Genomic DNA, 19394 nt, shown 5'->3' with positions numbered 1-19394 from the left:
GGATTCCTTGAAATTCGACCTTTTTTCCCCCTTCAACCGTAATCAATTAATAACTTAATGACTGTTTGTTTTTTTCCGGTTCAAAAGTTTTTTTATAAATTTTTATTTATTTTTATTTTATATTTTTAGATTAGATTGGATATACGGATGTTAAAAATAATTTTTAAAAAATAAAATAATATTATTTTATTATATCTTTAAATAAAAAATACTTTAAAAAATAATAGCTACGGAGATAATTTCTTTAAGTATTTTAAACAGTGGACATTTTTCTTTACATAATCCATGGGTTAGAAGATCAGATCATCACACATTCGCACTGACTCAATAAATTATCGCAGGAAATAGAATTATTTGTGGTGGATGATTCTGGATGGACTCGACAAGTCATCACATTGACTCAGATTCTGAATAGCCCACCACATAGACCATTAAAAAATCGAACTCACAAGTCGTCAACTTGTCTCTTAAGGCATAGCCAAGTGGCCCAAGTCCTTGACTCTTGTTCCGTTTTCTATTGGCCCTCCTCCTCCTCCTCCTCCTCCTCCACTACAAGGACAACTTACACGTATGGCTTTTTATTTGACTGCACAACATAGATTATCGCGGTGCCAACTAAAATTTCATTTTTGTTTTGTTTTAATAGTATTATTAAAAAATTTTAATTTCTTTTATGGTTTTAGGTTATTTTATTGTGTTAATATAAAATATATTTTTTTAAAAAATTAAAAATTATTATTTTAATATATTTTTAAATAAACACACTTTAAAAAACAACAACCATCCAAATTCCATCACCATCTAGATATCAAACGGCACCTAATCAATCGAGAATAACCACTTATGTAACGTTTGCATATAAAAACTATACAGAAGAGAAATTTCCAAAAACTTGAAGCGTCAAGAGATGAATATTAATTAAATGTGTTTTTGTATATGACGTCAAAAGTCTCTGGAAGAGTCAAACCGTCCCTGCTGTTTATTCTTTTCAAGACAGTGCACGAGTAGGAATGTAAACAAACTCGCTGTGTGCAGGAAACACGTGTAACTCACTGATAACGTGTAAGGTGTAGATTTTGAGTGGTGGTGTTTGCTTTACATATTGAAGTACAGGGCGATTGGGTTTTCTGTTGCAAAGTAAATGTAGCCTCGAAGGGCAAACCTAGACAGGTACCATAGCTGGCCGGCCAATAGGAGAACCTTATTATACGTGTTTTCGGAGTGACATGACAGAAAGCAAGAGCCATTACACCAGTTACACGAAGACACGTAACAAGTACTTCGTCTTTTTGTGACTTGCAATAGTTTTTTCCTTCTCGGTAGAGAGAAACACCAGCGTGCACGTCGTTTCTTCTTCTCGGCAGAGAAAATCATAACTAGGGCTTAGTGCACGTCGTTTTTTAACCTTTTTTTATCGTTGTTTCAAAGACTCCTCGACTACGTGGAATCCACGTTGTTAAAAGGGTGTAGGATTTGACTGGAAAACGGTACTGGACTCCAGATTGCGCTACGACTCCTCCACTGTAACGGCACCTCAAGGTTTGACGGTGCTGGGTGGTGCCTTCTATTTCCCGCAGGAACAAGGTGATTCTATCTGTCGAATTGCCACGGCTGTCCTTTCAAAACCCCTCGACTTTGCCGTGAATGAAAAAACGGCAACAGGAAGAGGCGGCGCTCAATTTCACTTGCTTGGGTTCCTCTTCCAGCCTTCCATGGTTTGAAAAGAAGTGCTTTCCATTGAAAGATTTTCCGGTCCAAACTTTGTCACCAAGACAGAGAAACCCCATCAGATTCATGATTTGAGGCCAATCTCCAGCTCATCGCTTCTCCTCCGGGATCTCTGCCTGTTCCCGTGGACGTACTCATAACCTAGAGAAAGAAAACCAATGGAACAGAACCACCTGTAAAAATGATAATAAGAGAAGCAGAGAAAAACGAGCTCCTCGTCAAACACTTTTATTTTTTTAAAAACAATTCAATAAAAAATTATTTATAAGAGAAATTTTCTTCCAAGAGGTTAAATAAACACAAGTACAGAAAATACAAAACAGTCGGCGCACGTAGAGTTGTTTTCAAAGTTTTTTTTATTTTTTTAAAATTTCTTTTAATGTTAATATATTAAAACAATTTAAAAATAAAAAAAATATAATTTAAAATAAAAAAGTTTAAAATTTGATGAAACTCTAATTGTGCCTGCTTCAAATGAACATGTTTAGAATTATAATAATATTTTTTAAAAAAGTATATTTCATTTATAAATATATTAAAATAATATTATTTTTTAAATTTATTTTTTATATCATATATTAAAATAAAAAAATTATTTTAAAAAAATTCAAAAACAATTTTTTACGTAAAAACAAACACATCCAGATCTCTCTCCATGTCTCTCACCAAATTAAATTGAAAAAAAAAAATCAACCAGCAGTTTAACTGCGTTGACTGAAATAAGATTTAAGAAAGACAACAAAACAGAGACCCCCAACACCCTTTGCTTTCCCAAATCTGACCTCTCCTTCCTTATTCACTCTTCCTTACCCCATACCTTGCAACTCCACCGCGCCATCCTCTTATCTCTGCCCTCTCGCCGGTCACTTTCCTCTATCGTCTACCGGATCGACCAGTAATCAGTCTCTCTCCATCCACAACCACCTCTAATCTTCAGTTTCAGCTTCTTTTTTTAAAAAAAATGTTGTTAAAAATCTTCAGCCTGTTTTCTTAAAGCTGAAACTAATTTACAGATGAACCCTAGCTTTCGCTTTGTAACATGTAAACTATTTATTATAAGCCTGATCCCTAAATTTAGGGTTTCCCAGCTCTTAATTTTACTATTTTAAATCATTTCTGTGAAATTGTTTGTTAGTTTCAAAATGAAGAGATTGAGATCAAGTGATGATCTTGATTCTTATAACGAGAAAACCTCAGTCAAGGATTCAAATCCAAGTAGACCGTCTAGAAGTTTCTATTACAAATCCGATAATGCGCGCAAAGGGTTGATTTCCACGTCATCATCCTCGACCCGGTATGATCGAGGCCGATCTATTGATGATGATAATAGAGAGAGCACCAGAATGGTTAAGAAGCGATCAGATCATGAATTTGATAGCTTTGATCGAAGAAAAGGGTTAGGGTTTGATAGGTATGGCAATGGAGGAGGTAGCGGTAATAGTAGAGAAGGGTATGGTGGAATTAGTGGTGGTGGGAATGATAGGGTTATTCTTCGATCGGAGAGCTTTTGTGGGTCGAGGAGGGATTTTCCGAAAGGGTTTAGGTCGGAGAGGGAAAGGTCGAGGAGAGAAGGGAGTGTTTCGTCGTGGAGGAGGTTTGGGGGTAAAGAATTTGAGGAGAATAGAGGAGCTAGTAGTAGAGGTGGAAATGAGGAGAGGATGGGGAGTGCTAGGTCGTCTCCTAAGGGGTTGAGAGATGTTGTTAGGTCACCTTCTTGGTCGAGGGATTCAGGGAGTGAGCAAACTAGGGTGGTACGAGGAAGTGTTTGTGGGAGGGATGAGGGGAAAGTGAAGTCTTCAAATTCTAAGTCGAGGTCGTCACCCACATGGTCGAAGGATTCGGGGAGTGAGCAATCGAAGAGTGTGGAAGTGGGGAAGAAAAGTGAACCGGAGACAAAAAGTGCTGAGGTGGAGGCTAAAAGTGCTGAGATGGAGGTGAAGAGTGTTGAGAGTGGGAATAATAGTGAAATGGAAGAAGGGGAGCTTGAGCCAGAACCTGATTCAGTTCCTAAAGTTGCCAAGGAAAATGAGAATGATAATGGCAATGAAAGACGAGAGGATGTTATAGAAGATATTGATCAGAGGAAGGTTGAGATTGAGTCCGAAGTTAAGGATCAAGTAAATGAAGAGGAGAAAAGGCCCGATAAAGTAAATGTTCACGAGGGGAAGGATGTGGCGAAGGAAGTTGATGAGATGCGAAATGTTGAGGAGAGTTCTAATGATAATGCTAGTGTCACGGAGGATGAAGTTGGGAAGAGGGTTGCTGGTGAAGATAACAAGGACAGCCAGAGTATGAAGGAAAAAGTCGAGTGCAAGGAGGAGGGAAGTAAGAATATAGCTGTCGTGGAGTCTCAGAGCTCGGAGGAGGATAATAGGCAAGGTAAGGGTATCGATCTTGAGGTGAAGGCAGAGGAGGTTGAAGTGCCAGAGTCAAATAAGGAAATTGTTAAGGAAAATGAAGGAGCTGAAGTGAATATAAATGCAGTGACAGGGGTTTTGAGCCAGAACTTGAAGGACAAGGGCAAAAGTGTCGTTATTTCACCAACCAACGATGTTGATTCTGCAGAAGATGGTGCATGGGTCGAAAGAGAATCGAGAAACGTTGCCATATTCAGGAATGGGGAAGACGATATGGAAGGACCTAGTACTAGGGGATTTGAGTTATTTACTAGCTCTCCTGTTAGAAGAGTTGAGAAATCAGAGCAATCGCGTGGTAGTAAGTCAAAAGATGAAAAGCTGCTGTTGGAACCGCTTGATCTTTCTCTCAGCTTACCAACTGTTTTGTTGCCTATTGGTGCAACAGGAGACACGACCCAGGCTCCTGGTTCTCCAAGCCATGGGAGAAGTGTTCAGTCCTTTAGCTCATTTCGAACAAATTCAGACGGGTTTACTGCATCAATGTCATTTTCAGGTTCTCAGTCATTTATTCATAATCAAAGCTGTTCTCTAACTCAGAATTCGTTGGACATGGACAACTATGAACAATCTGTTCACAGCCGCCCCCTATTTCAGGGTATTGATCAAACGAATTGGCAGGGTCAGACTCAAAATGACTCCAAGCATAAAGATGTTCCCTTGTATCAAAAAATTTTGATGAATGGAAATGGCTCTCTTCATCAGCCTCAAGCAGTACAGGGTTTGTCAAATGGTCAAGCTTTGCAAGGAAGCTCTAAAATGCCCAATGAACTTGAAAGACAATTGAGTTTCCATAGACAGTTGTCAGGAGGGCAGGCAAGGAATCATGATGACACTAGATCCCCTTCTCAAAGTGTGGGATCCCATGATATTGGTTCGAATTATAGCTTTGAGAAGAAGCGTGCCGTGAAAGAGAAACATGGCAGTAGCCTATATAGGAGCAATAGCCAGAAGGAACAAGAGCAATTTCTGATAGGCGGAGCTGATTTTGTTGAGACTATCCTTGGCAGAATAGTTTCTGAGCCCATTCATGTGATGGCTAAGAAATTCCATGAAATGGCAGCACAAGCATCATGTTTAAAGGAGAGCATCCGTGAGATTCTGTTAAATACCGATAAGCAAGGGCAAATATGTGCACTTCAAAGCGTGCTGCAAAACAGGTCTGACTTAACCTTGGATATGCTGTTGAAATCCCATCGTGCTCAACTGGAAGTCTTGGTAGCTTTGCGAACAGGTTTTCCAGAGTATCTCCAAGTAGACAGTGGCATTTCATCTTCTCATCTGGCTGAGATTTTCCTGAACTTGAGGTGCAGAAATCTGACATGTCAAAGTCTTTTGCCTGTGGATGAATGTGATTGCAAAGTTTGCGCGAAGAAAAATGGTTTTTGCAGTTTATGTATGTGTCTTGTGTGCTCGAAGTTTGATATGGCATCTAATACATGTAGTTGGGTTGGGTGTGATGTTTGCCTTCATTGGTGTCATGCTGATTGTGCATTACGAGAAGCTTACATTAGGAATGGAAGGAGTGCCAGTGGTGCTCAAGGGACTACTGAGATGCAGTTCCATTGCGTTGCCTGTGATCATCCTTCTGAGATGTTTGGCTTTGTGAAGGAGGTTTTTCAGAACTTTGCAAAAGATTGGACTGCAGAAACATTTTGCAGAGAACTTGAATATGTCAAGAGAATTTTCCGTGCCAGCAAGGATGTGAGAGGGAGACGTCTGCATGAAATAGCTGATCAGATGCTGGCAAAATTGGCAAATAAGTCCAATCTTCCCGAGGTTTATAATTATATAATAGTATTGCTGACTGGTAAGTTGTTCTGAATCATACATCAACGGACCTTTTTTGTAATGTTTTTTGGAGTGCTTTGGGTTGTTAGCTTTCTGTAGAGATGTGCTGGTATGTCATCCTTTATGCTTGTTATTATCGATAAACTTTGCTATGTCCCTTTTAATTGATTCTCTATTTTTTGCTGTTGAAAAATATGTACATTTTAGTTTTTCACATTTGTTTGTAGTTTGTACCTTTTAGGATATATTCTTATACTGGGGCGACTTGCCATTTTGAAGATGGTGAATTTGAATGCTTTCAACCATTTCTAATACTGCTAACATTTTAGTTGCACAGTTATTTTTCTCTCGGCATCCTGAATGAGGAAGTTTTCAGAGCATTCAGATATTTCTTGTGAACACAGTTTAATCATTTTTTCTGTATTTCAGAATGAGGAATGCCATTTTCAGCCTTTATTTTCTAGGGTGTGCCAATCTTTAAATGTGTACCAACTTTATACAGACTTCAGGACATGTTTTATTTGCTGTTTCAATTTGATGTGATCTTATTGTTATGTATGGATGATGGCTAGGTTAGATCAAAATGCTGCCTTCTACTTGCATGAGTATTAATGAATTAATTCATAGCATTCGCCACTCTCAATATGATTCCACTGTGCCATATTGAGGTTGTCATGCTCTCCTATGTTATCAATGTGTTGTTTATTTGTGTATTGTCTTCATTCCATTGATGTCCTCCTTCATGATTGCAGAAAGTGATCCATCCAAGTTTGGCAACGCATCTGGTTTTTTCTTGAAGGAACAAGGAAATGGAAGCAATGGTGCCATTGCTGGACCTAGCCACGATGCTGCATGGATCAAATCTGTATACACTGAAAAAATTCCTCAATTGGAAAGATCAACTAGCCTACGTCCTAGCTTCCATTCTGACTTGAATGATAAATGCCCTGTTGAACCCGAGTTACTGAGAAGTGCCCGAAAGGAGCCCCTTTTTGATGAACTGGAGAGCATTGTTAGAATCAAACAGGCAGAAGCTAAGATGTTTCAAGCACGTGCTGATGATGCTAGAAGAGAAGCTGAGGCCCTGAAACGAATTGCGATTGCGAAGAGTGAAAAAATCAAGGAAGAGTTCGCAAGTAGAATCTCTAAATTGCGCATAGTTGAGGTTGAGGAAATGCGTAAACAAAAATTTGAAGAATTTCAGGCCCTGGAAAGAGCTCATCGGGAATATTTCAGTATGAAGACGAGGATGGAAGCTGATATTAAGGATCTCTTATTAAAAATGGAAGCTGCTAAACGAAACATCACCTTGTGATCGAGATTGTGTAGGGTTTAGCATAAGAAACTGTCACCATCCCAGGTAAATTTACTCTTTAGAACTGTGCTAGTATGTTGTAATGTAGCAAGCGCCCATTTCCTGTTTCACAAATTTTAGGCGTGTCTCCGGTTTATGTTTTTCTTCCTTAAATGCTAACGTGAATGTGTACAGAAACTGCAAAATCTCTATATGTTGTAATCTGCTCCCCGTTATGGAAGCAGTTGGAAAGAGATGATAGATCAAATTCTCATCGTCTGAAGGGATTTAAATATTGTTTTCAGGTACATTAGGGCCATTTTCTGTGAGCCGAAGAAAATATTGACCGGTTCAGATCAATTATTGCTATTTCATACATGATTTAAATGCAAAGGCCGACGCAGATCGCTTGTCTTGGTCAATGTACAAATTTTACATGTTCTTGCACTTGGGCAGTTTTGTGTCTCTGAACTTGAATATAAATAACAATATTGAAGTAAAGGAAAGATTTGTCTGAAGAACATCTCAACTGGTTGAAAGAGAATGTAGATGTGTTTTGCTCCCGGATGAATATACCTTGAGAGGATACTCGATTATTTAGTTAGAACAATCGTTGTTTTTGTTTTTCACAATCAAGGAAAATTAAAAATGTGAATTTTTTTCTCCTTTTTATCGTTAGAGTAGGAGAGAGTCAAAAGCCGAAGCCCAGGCAGATCAACCATCTCCGCATGAGCACCTGTTATTTTTTTCCCCTACACATTCTAGCATTGTAATAACACAGGTATTGTGGGTATTTTAGACTCGATTTTAATTAAGGGTTCATTGAAAACTTAAGAGGGTGTTTTGGGGTATTAATTGCTTTTTAATTTTTTTGTTTGAAAATATATTAAAATAATCAGTAGGCAAACTAATCAGGTGAGATGAGAATGAGATAAATTGTGAAAAAAAATATAAATCCGATGGTTTCTAAAACTGGCAAATGGGAAGTTCTCTATTATTCCTTGCAAGGAAAGTAAAACTAATGATACATATATTCCTTGAAAATGCACGCCTAATTTCTATCTATTGGTTCAGACTTTTATATAGTCCTTTAATCTTTTATTAAAAAATCATTTTGCTAATAAAAAAGTTTTATTAAAAAAAATACATAAAAAATAATTTGTGCTAAGACTTTTCCCTCCTAGTCTCGGTTGCAGAACAAAAAATAAAAATGATATATATATATATTAGGGAGATGGGAAAATTCTCAGCATTGTTGACGAGGTACAGTTCTCTTCCCATATTTGCAATCAACATTCACAAATCTACCTTCAATCACAGCCACTTTCAGTTGCTCTAGTTCTTGACATTGTGAAGATTTTGTTAATATGGTTCCAGTAGAGTGAGAAATTGGAGTTCGGACTTTTCAGATTTTATTAAGAAACAATTGCAACTTGATATAGCTTTGTTCTAGCAGCAATTAATTTTTTTTAATAAATAATTTCTCTAGTCAATTTTTCCTTCTCAATTGTTCATACATATCTTGGTAACATGACATTCATTGGAGAAAATTCTTTTCAGCAGCAAAATTAAAGGAAAAGAAAAGGTAAATGATACTGTATTGATCTTGGAAAAATAGTAAACTTGATATGAAGCAAATATCAAATTATTCTTCACAAGAAAAATCGTTCTAACAGAATATTTTCCTCGCTTGAAATCTTATCAGGTAATTGTTGCCGACAAAGAATGCATACAATTAGTTCTTAGGGAAATGAGCTCCAGTTTCCCGTCCATAACTAAACCAACCAACCAACCTTCTAGTCAGAGGAAGAGTCTGAATCATCATTAGCCTGCTCAAAATCAGAGTCTTCCTTCTCACTCTCAGAGTCACTCAGCACGTACCTAGTCTGCTTCCGGTTTGCCCTCTGCGGTCTTGCTCTTGCCGGGACGTCAATGACATCAGTGTTTTCAGATGAAGAAGCTGACATCGGTTCACTTCCAGTATCATCTTCCTTGTGAATTCTGCCCAACACAGAACCACTCTTCTTGTTGAATGGAGATGCCCTCACTTTCCTCACTTTCTTTTCTGGAGATATTCCTGCTCCTTCAGCAGGCTTCAACATTTCCGTTAGAAGTTTCTGGCCCAATCCCTGGGACTGCTGGCTGGCCGGTCCTCTCCTCTTTGTTGCTGCAGGTGGTTTGGCTGCCTTGTCATTTGCAGCAGCAGCTTTTCTGCCCCCCTTCTTTTTTGTTTCTGGTAAAGCTTTCACTTCTACATCAGCGTCATCGTCAAGGTTTGGTTCATCCTCACTATCAGAGATCACTGAAACATTTGCTAGAGGCTTCTTCCGAGCAGCACCTCTCCTAGCTGGTACTTGTAGCACATCAGTTTCCATATCTGTGATGGTAAAACAAACCAGCCATTAAGATCACAAGTCAGAGTCAGATCTGTGGCTTATAACCACATCAGTGTTTGAGTAGGGGTTAAAACCACATCATTTTTCAAATGGACAGAGAAAAAACTGGTTTTTTCTACAAAACATTTTTTGAGTTCCAAAATTCAGATGTTTAATTTCTATAAAACAATTGAAGTTTCATTAAAACAATTTTGTTGAATGCTAAAGAAGTATAATGAGAATTAAATTGGTGAGGAAAACTTACCAGCTGATTGCTCAGGCGAAGAATCAAGTCTATATGCATTAAGTCGATCCTTCAGAGATTCTATTTCATCATCCTCATCAAAGTCATCCAAAACTGGAGAGAGTTTTTCCTGCTGAAGAACAGAAACAGTAGATTGTAAGTTCCAAAGAGCTCCAATTTCATCTGTCAGCTGTTTTGTTTTCTTTTTATTTTTGGTTGGGTGGGGAGTTGAAGGATCGAAAAATGTACCATTTTAGCAGGAGCCTTCTTTGAGCCTGCCCTTCCTTTGGGTTTCACTACCGCAGCAGCATTCTCTGACGACGCTAAAGAAAAAACACTAACAGAGCTCAAGAAATTTATAAAACATGTCAAGAAAGATAATTTGTTAGTAGAAGCATCTCAGCCTGCTGACCTGTTTCAATTGCAAAACTGGATGATGTTCCTGTGGTCTCAACAGATACTTCTTCGTTTATGGCTTTCTTAGTGTTCTTCCGTGGATATTTAGGTGCTTGTTTAGAAACCTTAAAACCAGCTTCACCCTTTGCACCACCACCTTTTAATTTCCTTCTTGCCTCCTCTGCTTCAGCATCATATTCATCCAGCATCTAAATGCATATATTGCTTAAAAATCAGAGAGATGAAACAGCAAAGAAAATGAAATAGCAAAGTGTAGAATACAAGTTAGAGAAAAGCAAATATGGAGTGTTGATTCGCTGCACATACATCAAGTTGCATCTCAAGAGCCTCGAGATCTTTCACCCACAAAACTTTCGGAGTTGTCTTCCTTAAACTGTCAACCTCCCCATTCAGTTTGTCCCGGTCAGCACATAGCTGTTGAACCCTCTCAAGTGTCAAGGTTCCAATTGCCATTGACAGCAAATAATCATAGTCACTAGCCCGCACTCCAGAAACATCAGGGCTGTCTTCTGCTTCTTCTGTATCGTCAGTTGCCCCAGCAACAACAGCCTTAGATTTCTTTGGAATGGGATTAAAACCTTTCTGGTGCAACTCCAGTAACAGATCGGCTCTTTTCCTGTTGTTCACAATGATTTCCCCTCTCACAACTCCAAGGATAAACCTGACCTTGTTTTCCAATTTCAACAACTCAAATTCTAGATTTTCCAGCAGAACTTTCTGCATGCATTAGGAAAAAAGGACTGTAATTAGAACTGTTTATCAATGGGAAGTAATTGAAAACATTTATGGGTTATTCTACAATTCAAAGTGAACTTACCTTCCTTGTCTCGTAGTATTCAAGCCGTAAGTGGAAAAAATTTTCAAGAACTGCAGATTGAAAGATGAAAAATGAGCATTCAAACAACGTAATGTACTGGAGAACAAAGATTAAATGACATCTAACTCGTACTTTGTTCAGGGTTGTCATATTTCTTAATCACCCCTGCTGAATCAAAGAGGTGCATGTTACTCGTACTAATTGTGGTAGTTAATTTAAATTTCTTTAGCAAACCCTCTTGCTTTGCAACCAGCATGTTCTCTTCCGACAACTGAACTTCAAAATGTACAGCAGCATCATCACCATACTTTCTGAAATCCTGCAACCAGAACATTTTCCATTAGAAAACACAAGCATTACACAATACACCACCTGTTAGATATCAATATTACCTTAACGAAGGGATCTTTTGGTAAATTGCCATTTTCATCTCTAGTCCCCTCTGTAACCGAATTCAAAAATGCCTTGTAATCATCAGTCCATCTACGGATAGGCAGTTCAGTTATCCTGAGTGTTGTCTCATTGACTTCGTTAATGACTCCATTTACTGTGTAGCTACTACAACCACCTTCCTTGGATGCACCTTTTTCAATAGTTCCTTTAAAACCTCTATACCATGGATTCATAGGCTCCATCATTTCACCATTCAACAACCGCCTTATATTTGCAACAACATCCCTTGGGTTATAGTTAGGGATGAAAGTGCTCCAGCCAGTGCCGATTCCTTCACAACCGTTTACAAGGACCGTTGGTATAATTGGCATGTACCTAGACCGAAATGGCTGTTAGGCAACATTCATTATAAATATCACCTTGAAGGCACCAATAACTCCTTTTATTATTGAAATGAAACATTTACCAAGTAGGTTCAATGGTTTGCCCATCTTCATCCAAGTAGTTAAGAAGGCCATCATCATCCTTTGGGAACAAGAACCTTGTAATAGGAGAAAGCTGCGTATAAATGTACCTAGCACTTGCATGGTCTTTGCCTCCCTGTGAAGAACAGGTTCAAAAACAAAAAATGAGAATAAGATTAGTGTTAATGCAACTTACTAAGCGTTGATTCAACTTCAAAAAGTGAGACATCATTTATCTTACCACACTGCGAGTGCCAAATTGACCATTTGGCTGAAGAAGGTTAATGTTGTTACTGCCAACAAAATCTTGTGCCATTCCAATGATGGTACCGGCAAGACTCTGCTCTCCATGATGATAAGCAGAATGCTCGGATACATAACCAGAAAACTGGGAAACTTTTGCTTCTTTGACAAAATTCCTCTTAAAAGAACAGAAAAGGATCTTCCTCTGACCAGGCTTCAGGCCATCAACCATTGAAGGTATGGACCTTTGAAGATCCGCCATAGAAAACAATATAAGCTCCTTGTTAATGAAGTCACTGTACTTTATGATCTTCTGATTGTGATCAAGGTGAGTACCAGGCTGCAAAATTCAGATAAACTAAGATCCCCTTAAAAGACAGTAGTTTCATACGATAAGCATTTTCTTTTTTTAACCACAGATATGCAGCAAAACCAACCTCATGCTGCCGAAGCCAATTCTTCCTTGCTTCAATCTTCTTTTTACTAAACGCAAGCTCTATCGCGTCCCCGTCCAGCTCATCCATCCATAAAAAGTCTTTTTTGTGCTTGTGAAGGTTTTTAAAGTAATCTTTTCCTTCCTTGGATGTACTTGTTCCCAACCCCTACAAGGACATCAACTATGTTACTCCAAGATGGAATGACAATGATAATAAAAGACTGATAGCACACGAATATAACCATGTATACCCAGATTCCTTTCTTCCATGTCAAGTGAACAAACCTTATAGTATTTGATGGACCAGCCACTTGCATTCCCACTCAAACTTTCCTTCCAGTATTCATACTCCGGCATGGAATAAAAGGATAGAACTGTTCCATTTCTATGAGTAGCCTGCACGAACAATGAGCACTGAAAATTACCAACGTTCTTGAAGAAAAATATCACCATTTTTTAACGACTGATTAGTTAAATGCACCAACCTTGACAATAGGAGTTATAAACTCAACCAAGAAAGATGGGACTTTCAGTAATGATGGCCAGAATGAATGAATGAAATTGATCAGTAGGCCTTTAATGTGAGACCCATCATGATCCTGTTTAAAGCACAAAAGGTTAGCAAATCTCTGCTCTGGGATTATGGGAGAGAGCCATGGCAAAAATATCTAAGTAAAGCACTAACCTGATCTGTCATTATCATCAGATGACCGTATCTCAAAGACTTGACATTGCTGTACTGTTTATCATGCTGTAACCCAAGAATCTTCTTGATGCTCTCAATTTCCTTATTCTCTTTGAGCTGTTTAGACGTGGCTTCTCGCACATTGAGCAATTTACCTCTCAAAGGGAATACCCCGTAGAAGTTCCGTTCCATCTGAGACAGCCCAGCCACACCAGCAATCTGCGTACATTAATTGCTGTTAAAGAAAGTTACATTGATGTTGCCACAGAAAACGTTATTGATCATGGAACTTACTGCCAGAGCTTTTGCCGAATCTCCTTCTGTCAATATCAAAGTGCATTTTTCAGAATACCTCCCTCCAGCCTCGTTAGCATCCTCAAGCTTTGGCACATTAACCTTTGCTGTCTTTGTTCCGTCAGTTTTCTTAAGCTCTTTGTTTTCCTTGAATTTTGCCCACGAAAGGAGGTTGTCAACGATGTCAGACTTTGCCACTGCAAATAAATAATGATCAGCATAAAACACACAGAACTATCATATAATAAATAACAAACTCCAGTTTACAGAAAACCAAACAGCACATGTAACAGACCTTTCTTCAAGAAGTCTTCAGAAAGTTCACATTTTGATCCAAAACTGCTCTGGCGAAGTGTCAAAGTTTCTTTTGTTTGAGAATCAAAAGCAGGGTTATCAATAAGGCAATTGACAAAAACCCACAAATAGTTCTTCACATTATGGGCTTTGATGTTGCCATTCTTGTGCTTCTTATTAACAGCATTCATCACATAGTTAGTGATCTGATTAGTGACGTAATCAACATGAGTTCCACCCTTGATGGTGGCAATGCTATTAACGAAGCTGGCCTGTTAAAGAAACCCAATTATTCGGGATATAGGAACTTGGAAATAAACTATGATTCATTCAAAAAGGTTCTCAATTACCTGCTGGAATTGACCTTCAGTAAGGCTCACACAAACCTCCCACCTCTCACCAACTTTATCGTAGAAACTGGCCAAAACCAAAAAATACCCATTGAGCATTTTAAAGGAAGAAACATATAAAAAATTTGATAACCAGACACAAGACCATAAAAAACAACCATTTTGGGCGTTCTGAGCCAGACTCAGCGGCAGAATTCAAGTACATGTTAACGTAATCTTGAAATGATTTGACAGGAACACGACTTCCATTGAGCTCAACCTTGACAGTCTTTCCAAGGCAACCAGCCATGTCAACCACCCTTTTTTTCATCAGAGCTACCACATCTTCTTCCAGGTGAGTCATGCTAAACTTAGCCAAATCGGGCTTAAATGTCACCTTGGTCCAATTCTCACTCTCCTTGCACTTAGTTATTATCGGCTCAGATCTTTTCCCCATGTTGTTAGAGAAAACCTTTATATCAGCAACACAAACCAAAGTTACACACAAGAGCGTGTTAAAAGATCAACAAAAGAATCCAGCAGAATCATCACACTTAGTCCTTGTAAAGCATAGTTTGCCTAGTTTAAGTACCTTAAAATTCATCTTAAAACAAACTAGAATTTGAAAGTTAAACTTCCATACCGGTTCACATATCACAGATCCCAGCAAAAAAATCAACATAAAATTAAATCAAAACCTTTTGAAGTATGTTAAACCTCTTCCAGAATATATATAAAGTAACAATTCAACTGCAATCTCGCTAATCAATTAAACCTTAAATTGTAGTGCACTTCGTATCTGATAGATTTAATATTTTAAAAAATAATTAAAAAAAAAACAAATCATTAAGACATTAACGGAAACCAACTTTCTAACTCAGATTTACCTGCTTATACTTCTTTTTCCTTTTCCCATCAGCCGTCTCAATCACAAACTCGGTCGAAAAAATATTCGTAAGCTTAGCACCATATCCATTTCTCCCACCAGTAGTCTTCTTCATCGTATCATCATAATTACTACTAGTCAACAAATGCCCAAAAATCAGTTCGGGCACATAAACTCCTTCCTCCTTGTGCATATCCACCGGAACCCCATCTCCATTGTTATAAACACTAACCAAATTATTCTCCACATCAATCACAACCTTCAAAGAATCCATTTTCGGGTCTCTTTGCTTATTATCCGCTGCATTCACCAATATTTCATCAAAGATTTTATAAAGTCCCGGTACATAAGTAACCGATCGGTGGACCATTTTATCATTCTCGAAAACCCAGAGGATCTGCGCGTGCTTCTCGATTGACCCGATGTAGGTGTCGGGTCGCAGAAGAATGTGCTCCAATTGGGACTTTTTCTGGTAGGTTTCTTCGATTGTCTTTTCCTGGTTCATATTTAAGCTGTCGCTTGTTGATAATGGGATTTTCTTGGTCTCTGCCGCCATTGTAGAGAGAGACACTCGCGATTTAGGGTTTCCTAGAGAGGCAATGCGTGAATCTTTTGTTATTTTAGGGTTTCTTGAAGGGGATGAACGAAAGTTTAGGGTATCTTGATGAAGAAACAGAGAGGTGTTTCTGAGATGGATTTGGTTTTAGGGTTTGGTTTTTTAGAGAGAGAGACACGTAGATGGTGTCTTTGACTCTTGAAGCAAAATGGAGAGGGAAAGACTGAGGAAAGATTTTAAAAGGGAAGAGAGAAGAGATCTAACGGTCAAGTGAGATTGAATTTTGAATTTTGAATTTTGGGCGGAGTTTTAATTTTGATGGTTGATAGTGGGTTTTAAGAATCTGACGGTAGAGGATTTATCTGGCTATCAAAACTCGAGGAAATTATCTGGTGATCTTGAAGTGTGGGTACTCTTTCCTTTTCTGATTTTATTTTCTCCTGTGATGGTATCATCAAGTGACACGTATCAAATGCAGTTCCCCACGTTTTGGACAAGGCCCGTGTTGGTCCTTTGCGTTGCTTGTTGGCTGTTGTATTGTGTTATGCTGCGTATTGTATCAATATTTGTATTATTCGATACAATCCAAACAGTTAAAATTGAATAATATGTATATTATAGACTATTGTGGTTTAATTTTTTAAAAAAAAATAGATATTATAAGTGGGTGGTTGGTAAAGATTTTTAAAACTCGATCTAACTCATCCTATATTAATTTTGTTTTTATATTTAATAGTTTATAAATTAAATATTTATTTTTATTTTATTTAGAAATATTTTAGTTTTATTAATGGATTTTCTATTGAATTTCTTTAATTATAATAAAAAAATAATTTACGTATTTGCTAGAAGGAGGGAAGAAGAGAGAAGAATTCAATAATGATGTAGTATATGATAATTTTACCTACATTGAGGGTATCATGACACCTATAATTTATGCTATAAGCTCGCTTTTAAACACATATCTATAAAAATTAACAATATAAATTTAACTCGTAAACATTTATAATATCCATTACTTGAGATGTCATGATAGCCCGAACACTCATGTTAATAATAAAAAAAAAACAAAATTGCATTACTTGTGAAATGTCTCTCACGTCAAAGCTAGGTTTGCAATATCTAAAACAAGGCATAATAAAAGAGATCGCACGAACAGATTCAGAGTCGTTGTGAATAGCCACCATGGATGCGGCAAGTTGTATTTTGAGTGTGTCTGAGAGTGTGATAGCGGTTGTTTTTTAAAGTGTTTTTCATTCCAAAACACATCAAAAAAATGTTTTTTTAAAATTATTTTTGATATTAGCACATCAAAATGATCTGAAAACATTAAAAAATATTAATTTGAAGAAAAAAAATTTTATTTTTTTTAAAAAATGCTTCCAAAACATAATGTCAAACACACCCTTAAAACATGCAACAAAAAGTGTGAGGTCATCACCACACTTCTATTAAGGTTAAGAAATGACCAGATGATCCAAAAAAAAAACATATATATATATATATAAAAGTCACCACCAAGTTCTTGGCATATATTATTAATATACTGATAAGATAAACGTTGTTGAAGAAAAGTCCAAATATTTTGTGCAAAGTGTCCACATAATTAATATGCTGATAAAAGGGAATAAAAGTGTTGGCAATCCAAGTAATATACAATAAATGATTTTTTCCAAAGCTCAAATCGATCACAATACACACTATATATATGTATATATATCTTCTTCTTTGATATTTTTTGCTGGCTTTTTACGTTCATCGACGACATATCCATACATAGCTAGACCACGACCACGTACAGTGATTGTAGTTATTCCAATATAAGACGACAGTGATTTACTGAGAGACGACATCATCTTGGGATTGAGAAGTATGCTGTAGAGGCTACGAAGTATGTAGGAATAAATGATGTTATGATGCATTCCAAGTGAGAATGACTTAAGAAATTCCAAACAAACTAGTTGAAGAATATTTTAATTATTAAAATAAAAAAAAGTTTTAATTTGATATCTTAACAGATCCAAAAGATGTTGAAATTGGTTCGAACTTAGCAAGATCAGAATCACAGTTTAATTACTTAAATCTATAACTGAATTCGACCCTCAAATCAAGAAATTTAAAGTATACTCTCTACGAGTTTGGATCTGATGAGAAGTTCGAATAAATAATTTACTTTCTTATGGATTCTTGTTATCAGCTTATCAAGAAACTATATACACGCCAAAAAAAAAAAAGGGAAAAAGAAAAAAACTAATACATAACAAATATAAATGTCCTAATTAGTTTCCAGCGGTAAATCATATCGAGTTTTCTGCATTTACGTCTGGTTTTAGAAATCACATTTAGATTTTACAAATTTAATCAACAAATCAACTTGAACTAATAACATTAGATTAAATATTATAATCAATTTATTCATCATTTCAAATATTACAATCAAATCTTTGTCATACCCTCTAGATAGGGCTTAATTTTTCTTTTTAGATTAACGTAGGTGTCCGCCCAGTTTACGCGCACCTCAACTAATTCTACGGGCTCTAAAGTTAACGACCATGTAAGTCTCTAGTGGCCGTCAATATTAGCAACCATAGCTCATAGGGCTTGAACCTTGGATTACAGGGGAAGTAAACCCCTTAATTTCAAGTTTTTGCCACGGGGCCACCTACTAAATGGTTAGATAGGAGATAAGTTTGTTTGCAAAGGATGTGGTTTTAATTTTTTAAAAGCTACAAATTATAGATGTTGAAAATAATATGTTAAAATGATCATTAAATTAATTTTTAAAATATTATCAAACACGTAAAAGCTATAGTCACAGCTAAAAATCACAACCAAAGGTGATTTCTAGAATGAATATAAATTAATTTCAAAATCTCAAAGTCAAACTAGCTATTTATATCGAATGTGAATTGAAACTGGTTCAGGTTTCGATTTATAAATCTCTTACATGTAATGTTGTCCAAATAAAAAGCATAATCGGGAGTTCAATTTCAATGTTAAGGTCTCATTTTAACAAGATTTTTTTTTTTTTTTTAAAGATAGATTTTGAGAGAGAAAAAGAAGATGGACTTTTGAAAGGGAATAGCAGATAACGATTGAAGAGAGAGAAAGAATTCCTTGTATAGGAAACTAAACTCAAACTATTTATATCGAATGTGAATTGAAACTTATACAAGTTCTGATTTACAAATATGTAATGTTGTCCAAAAGCATAATCTTCATATTGGAAAGCATGTCTAATTTGAAAATAATAGATGAAGGGGCGTGGAGGATAGCAGTAGCAGTTGTTTTTTAAAGTGTTTTTCTGTTATAAAATATATTAAAATTATATTTTTATTTTATTTTTAAAATTTATTTTGAACACCAACATATTAAAACGATACAAAAATACAAAAAAATTTAATTTTAAGCAAAGAAAAAATCGAATTTTAACCAATATCCGGGACATACTCTCAAATGAGGGTTGAGAGTGTGTTTGTTTTCGCGTTTAAAAAGTGTTTTTAAAAAATTTTGATTTTTTTTTGTTTTAAAATATTTTTTAATAATTTTAATAGGCTGATATTAAAATTAAATTTAAAAAAATAAAAAAATATATTAATTTATATATTTATAAATAAATAAATAAATATTTTAAAAAATAATCACATAAGACTAATCTCAAACAACTCAGTGACTCACTACTGGGACTCGTAAATCCACTCAAGGCCTTGAATTTAAAACTCTATCAATTCTCT

The 19394-nt window shown here is 36.5% G+C and overlaps 2 protein-coding genes across 8 annotated transcripts; one reads left to right on the top strand and one right to left on the bottom strand.

The window, feature by feature from the left end:
• Positions 1–2466: 2466 nt before the first annotated feature.
• LOC7482293 (protein OBERON 4) lies at positions 2467–9812 on the top strand. Of its 4 annotated transcripts, none has more exons than XM_052455844.1 (3): positions 2467–5952; positions 6686–7293; positions 8974–9812. In XM_052455844.1, the coding sequence occupies exons 1-2, from the start codon at positions 2871–2873 to the stop codon at positions 7246–7248; spliced, it is 3645 nt and encodes a 1214-aa protein (XP_052311804.1). In that variant the 5' UTR covers positions 2467–2870; the 3' UTR covers positions 7249–7293; positions 8974–9812. The 4 variants fall into 4 exon arrangements, with proteins under 4 accessions (XP_052311804.1, XP_052311805.1, XP_024464474.2 ...); XM_052455845.1 differs by having other exon boundaries at positions 8933–9812; XM_024608706.2 differs by lacking the exon at positions 8974–9812 and adding an exon at positions 7533–7733.
• LOC7467340 (DNA topoisomerase 2) lies at positions 8796–16161 on the bottom strand. 4 transcript variants are annotated; one of them, XM_024608705.2, is made up of 19 exons: positions 15106–16161; positions 14398–14690; positions 14240–14306; positions 13891–14161; positions 13596–13792; positions 13302–13520; positions 13102–13215; positions 12902–13012; positions 12618–12782; positions 12179–12520; positions 11940–12073; positions 11473–11848; positions 11213–11399; positions 11081–11130; positions 10570–10980; positions 10259–10451; positions 10096–10160; positions 9868–9976; positions 8796–9604 (listed from the first exon to the last, which is right to left on the bottom strand). In XM_024608705.2, the coding sequence occupies exons 1-19, from the start codon at positions 15658–15660 to the stop codon at positions 9024–9026; spliced, it is 4440 nt and encodes a 1479-aa protein (XP_024464473.2). In that variant the 5' UTR covers positions 15661–16161; the 3' UTR covers positions 8796–9023. The 4 variants fall into 4 exon arrangements, with proteins under 4 accessions (XP_024464473.2, XP_002314046.3, XP_024464472.2 ...); XM_002314010.4 differs by having other exon boundaries at positions 10096–10169; positions 15106–16160; XM_024608704.2 differs by having other exon boundaries at positions 9868–9979; positions 15106–16160.
• Between the last annotated feature and the right edge of the window lie 3233 nt (positions 16162–19394).

This window comes from Populus trichocarpa, chromosome 9 (assembly GCF_000002775.5).
Source record: "Populus trichocarpa isolate Nisqually-1 chromosome 9, P.trichocarpa_v4.1, whole genome shotgun sequence".
NCBI lineage: Eukaryota > Viridiplantae > Streptophyta > Magnoliopsida > Malpighiales > Salicaceae > Populus > Populus trichocarpa.
The sequence above is the reverse complement of the archived record's forward strand: the minus strand, read 5'-3'. Positions and strand labels throughout refer to the sequence as shown.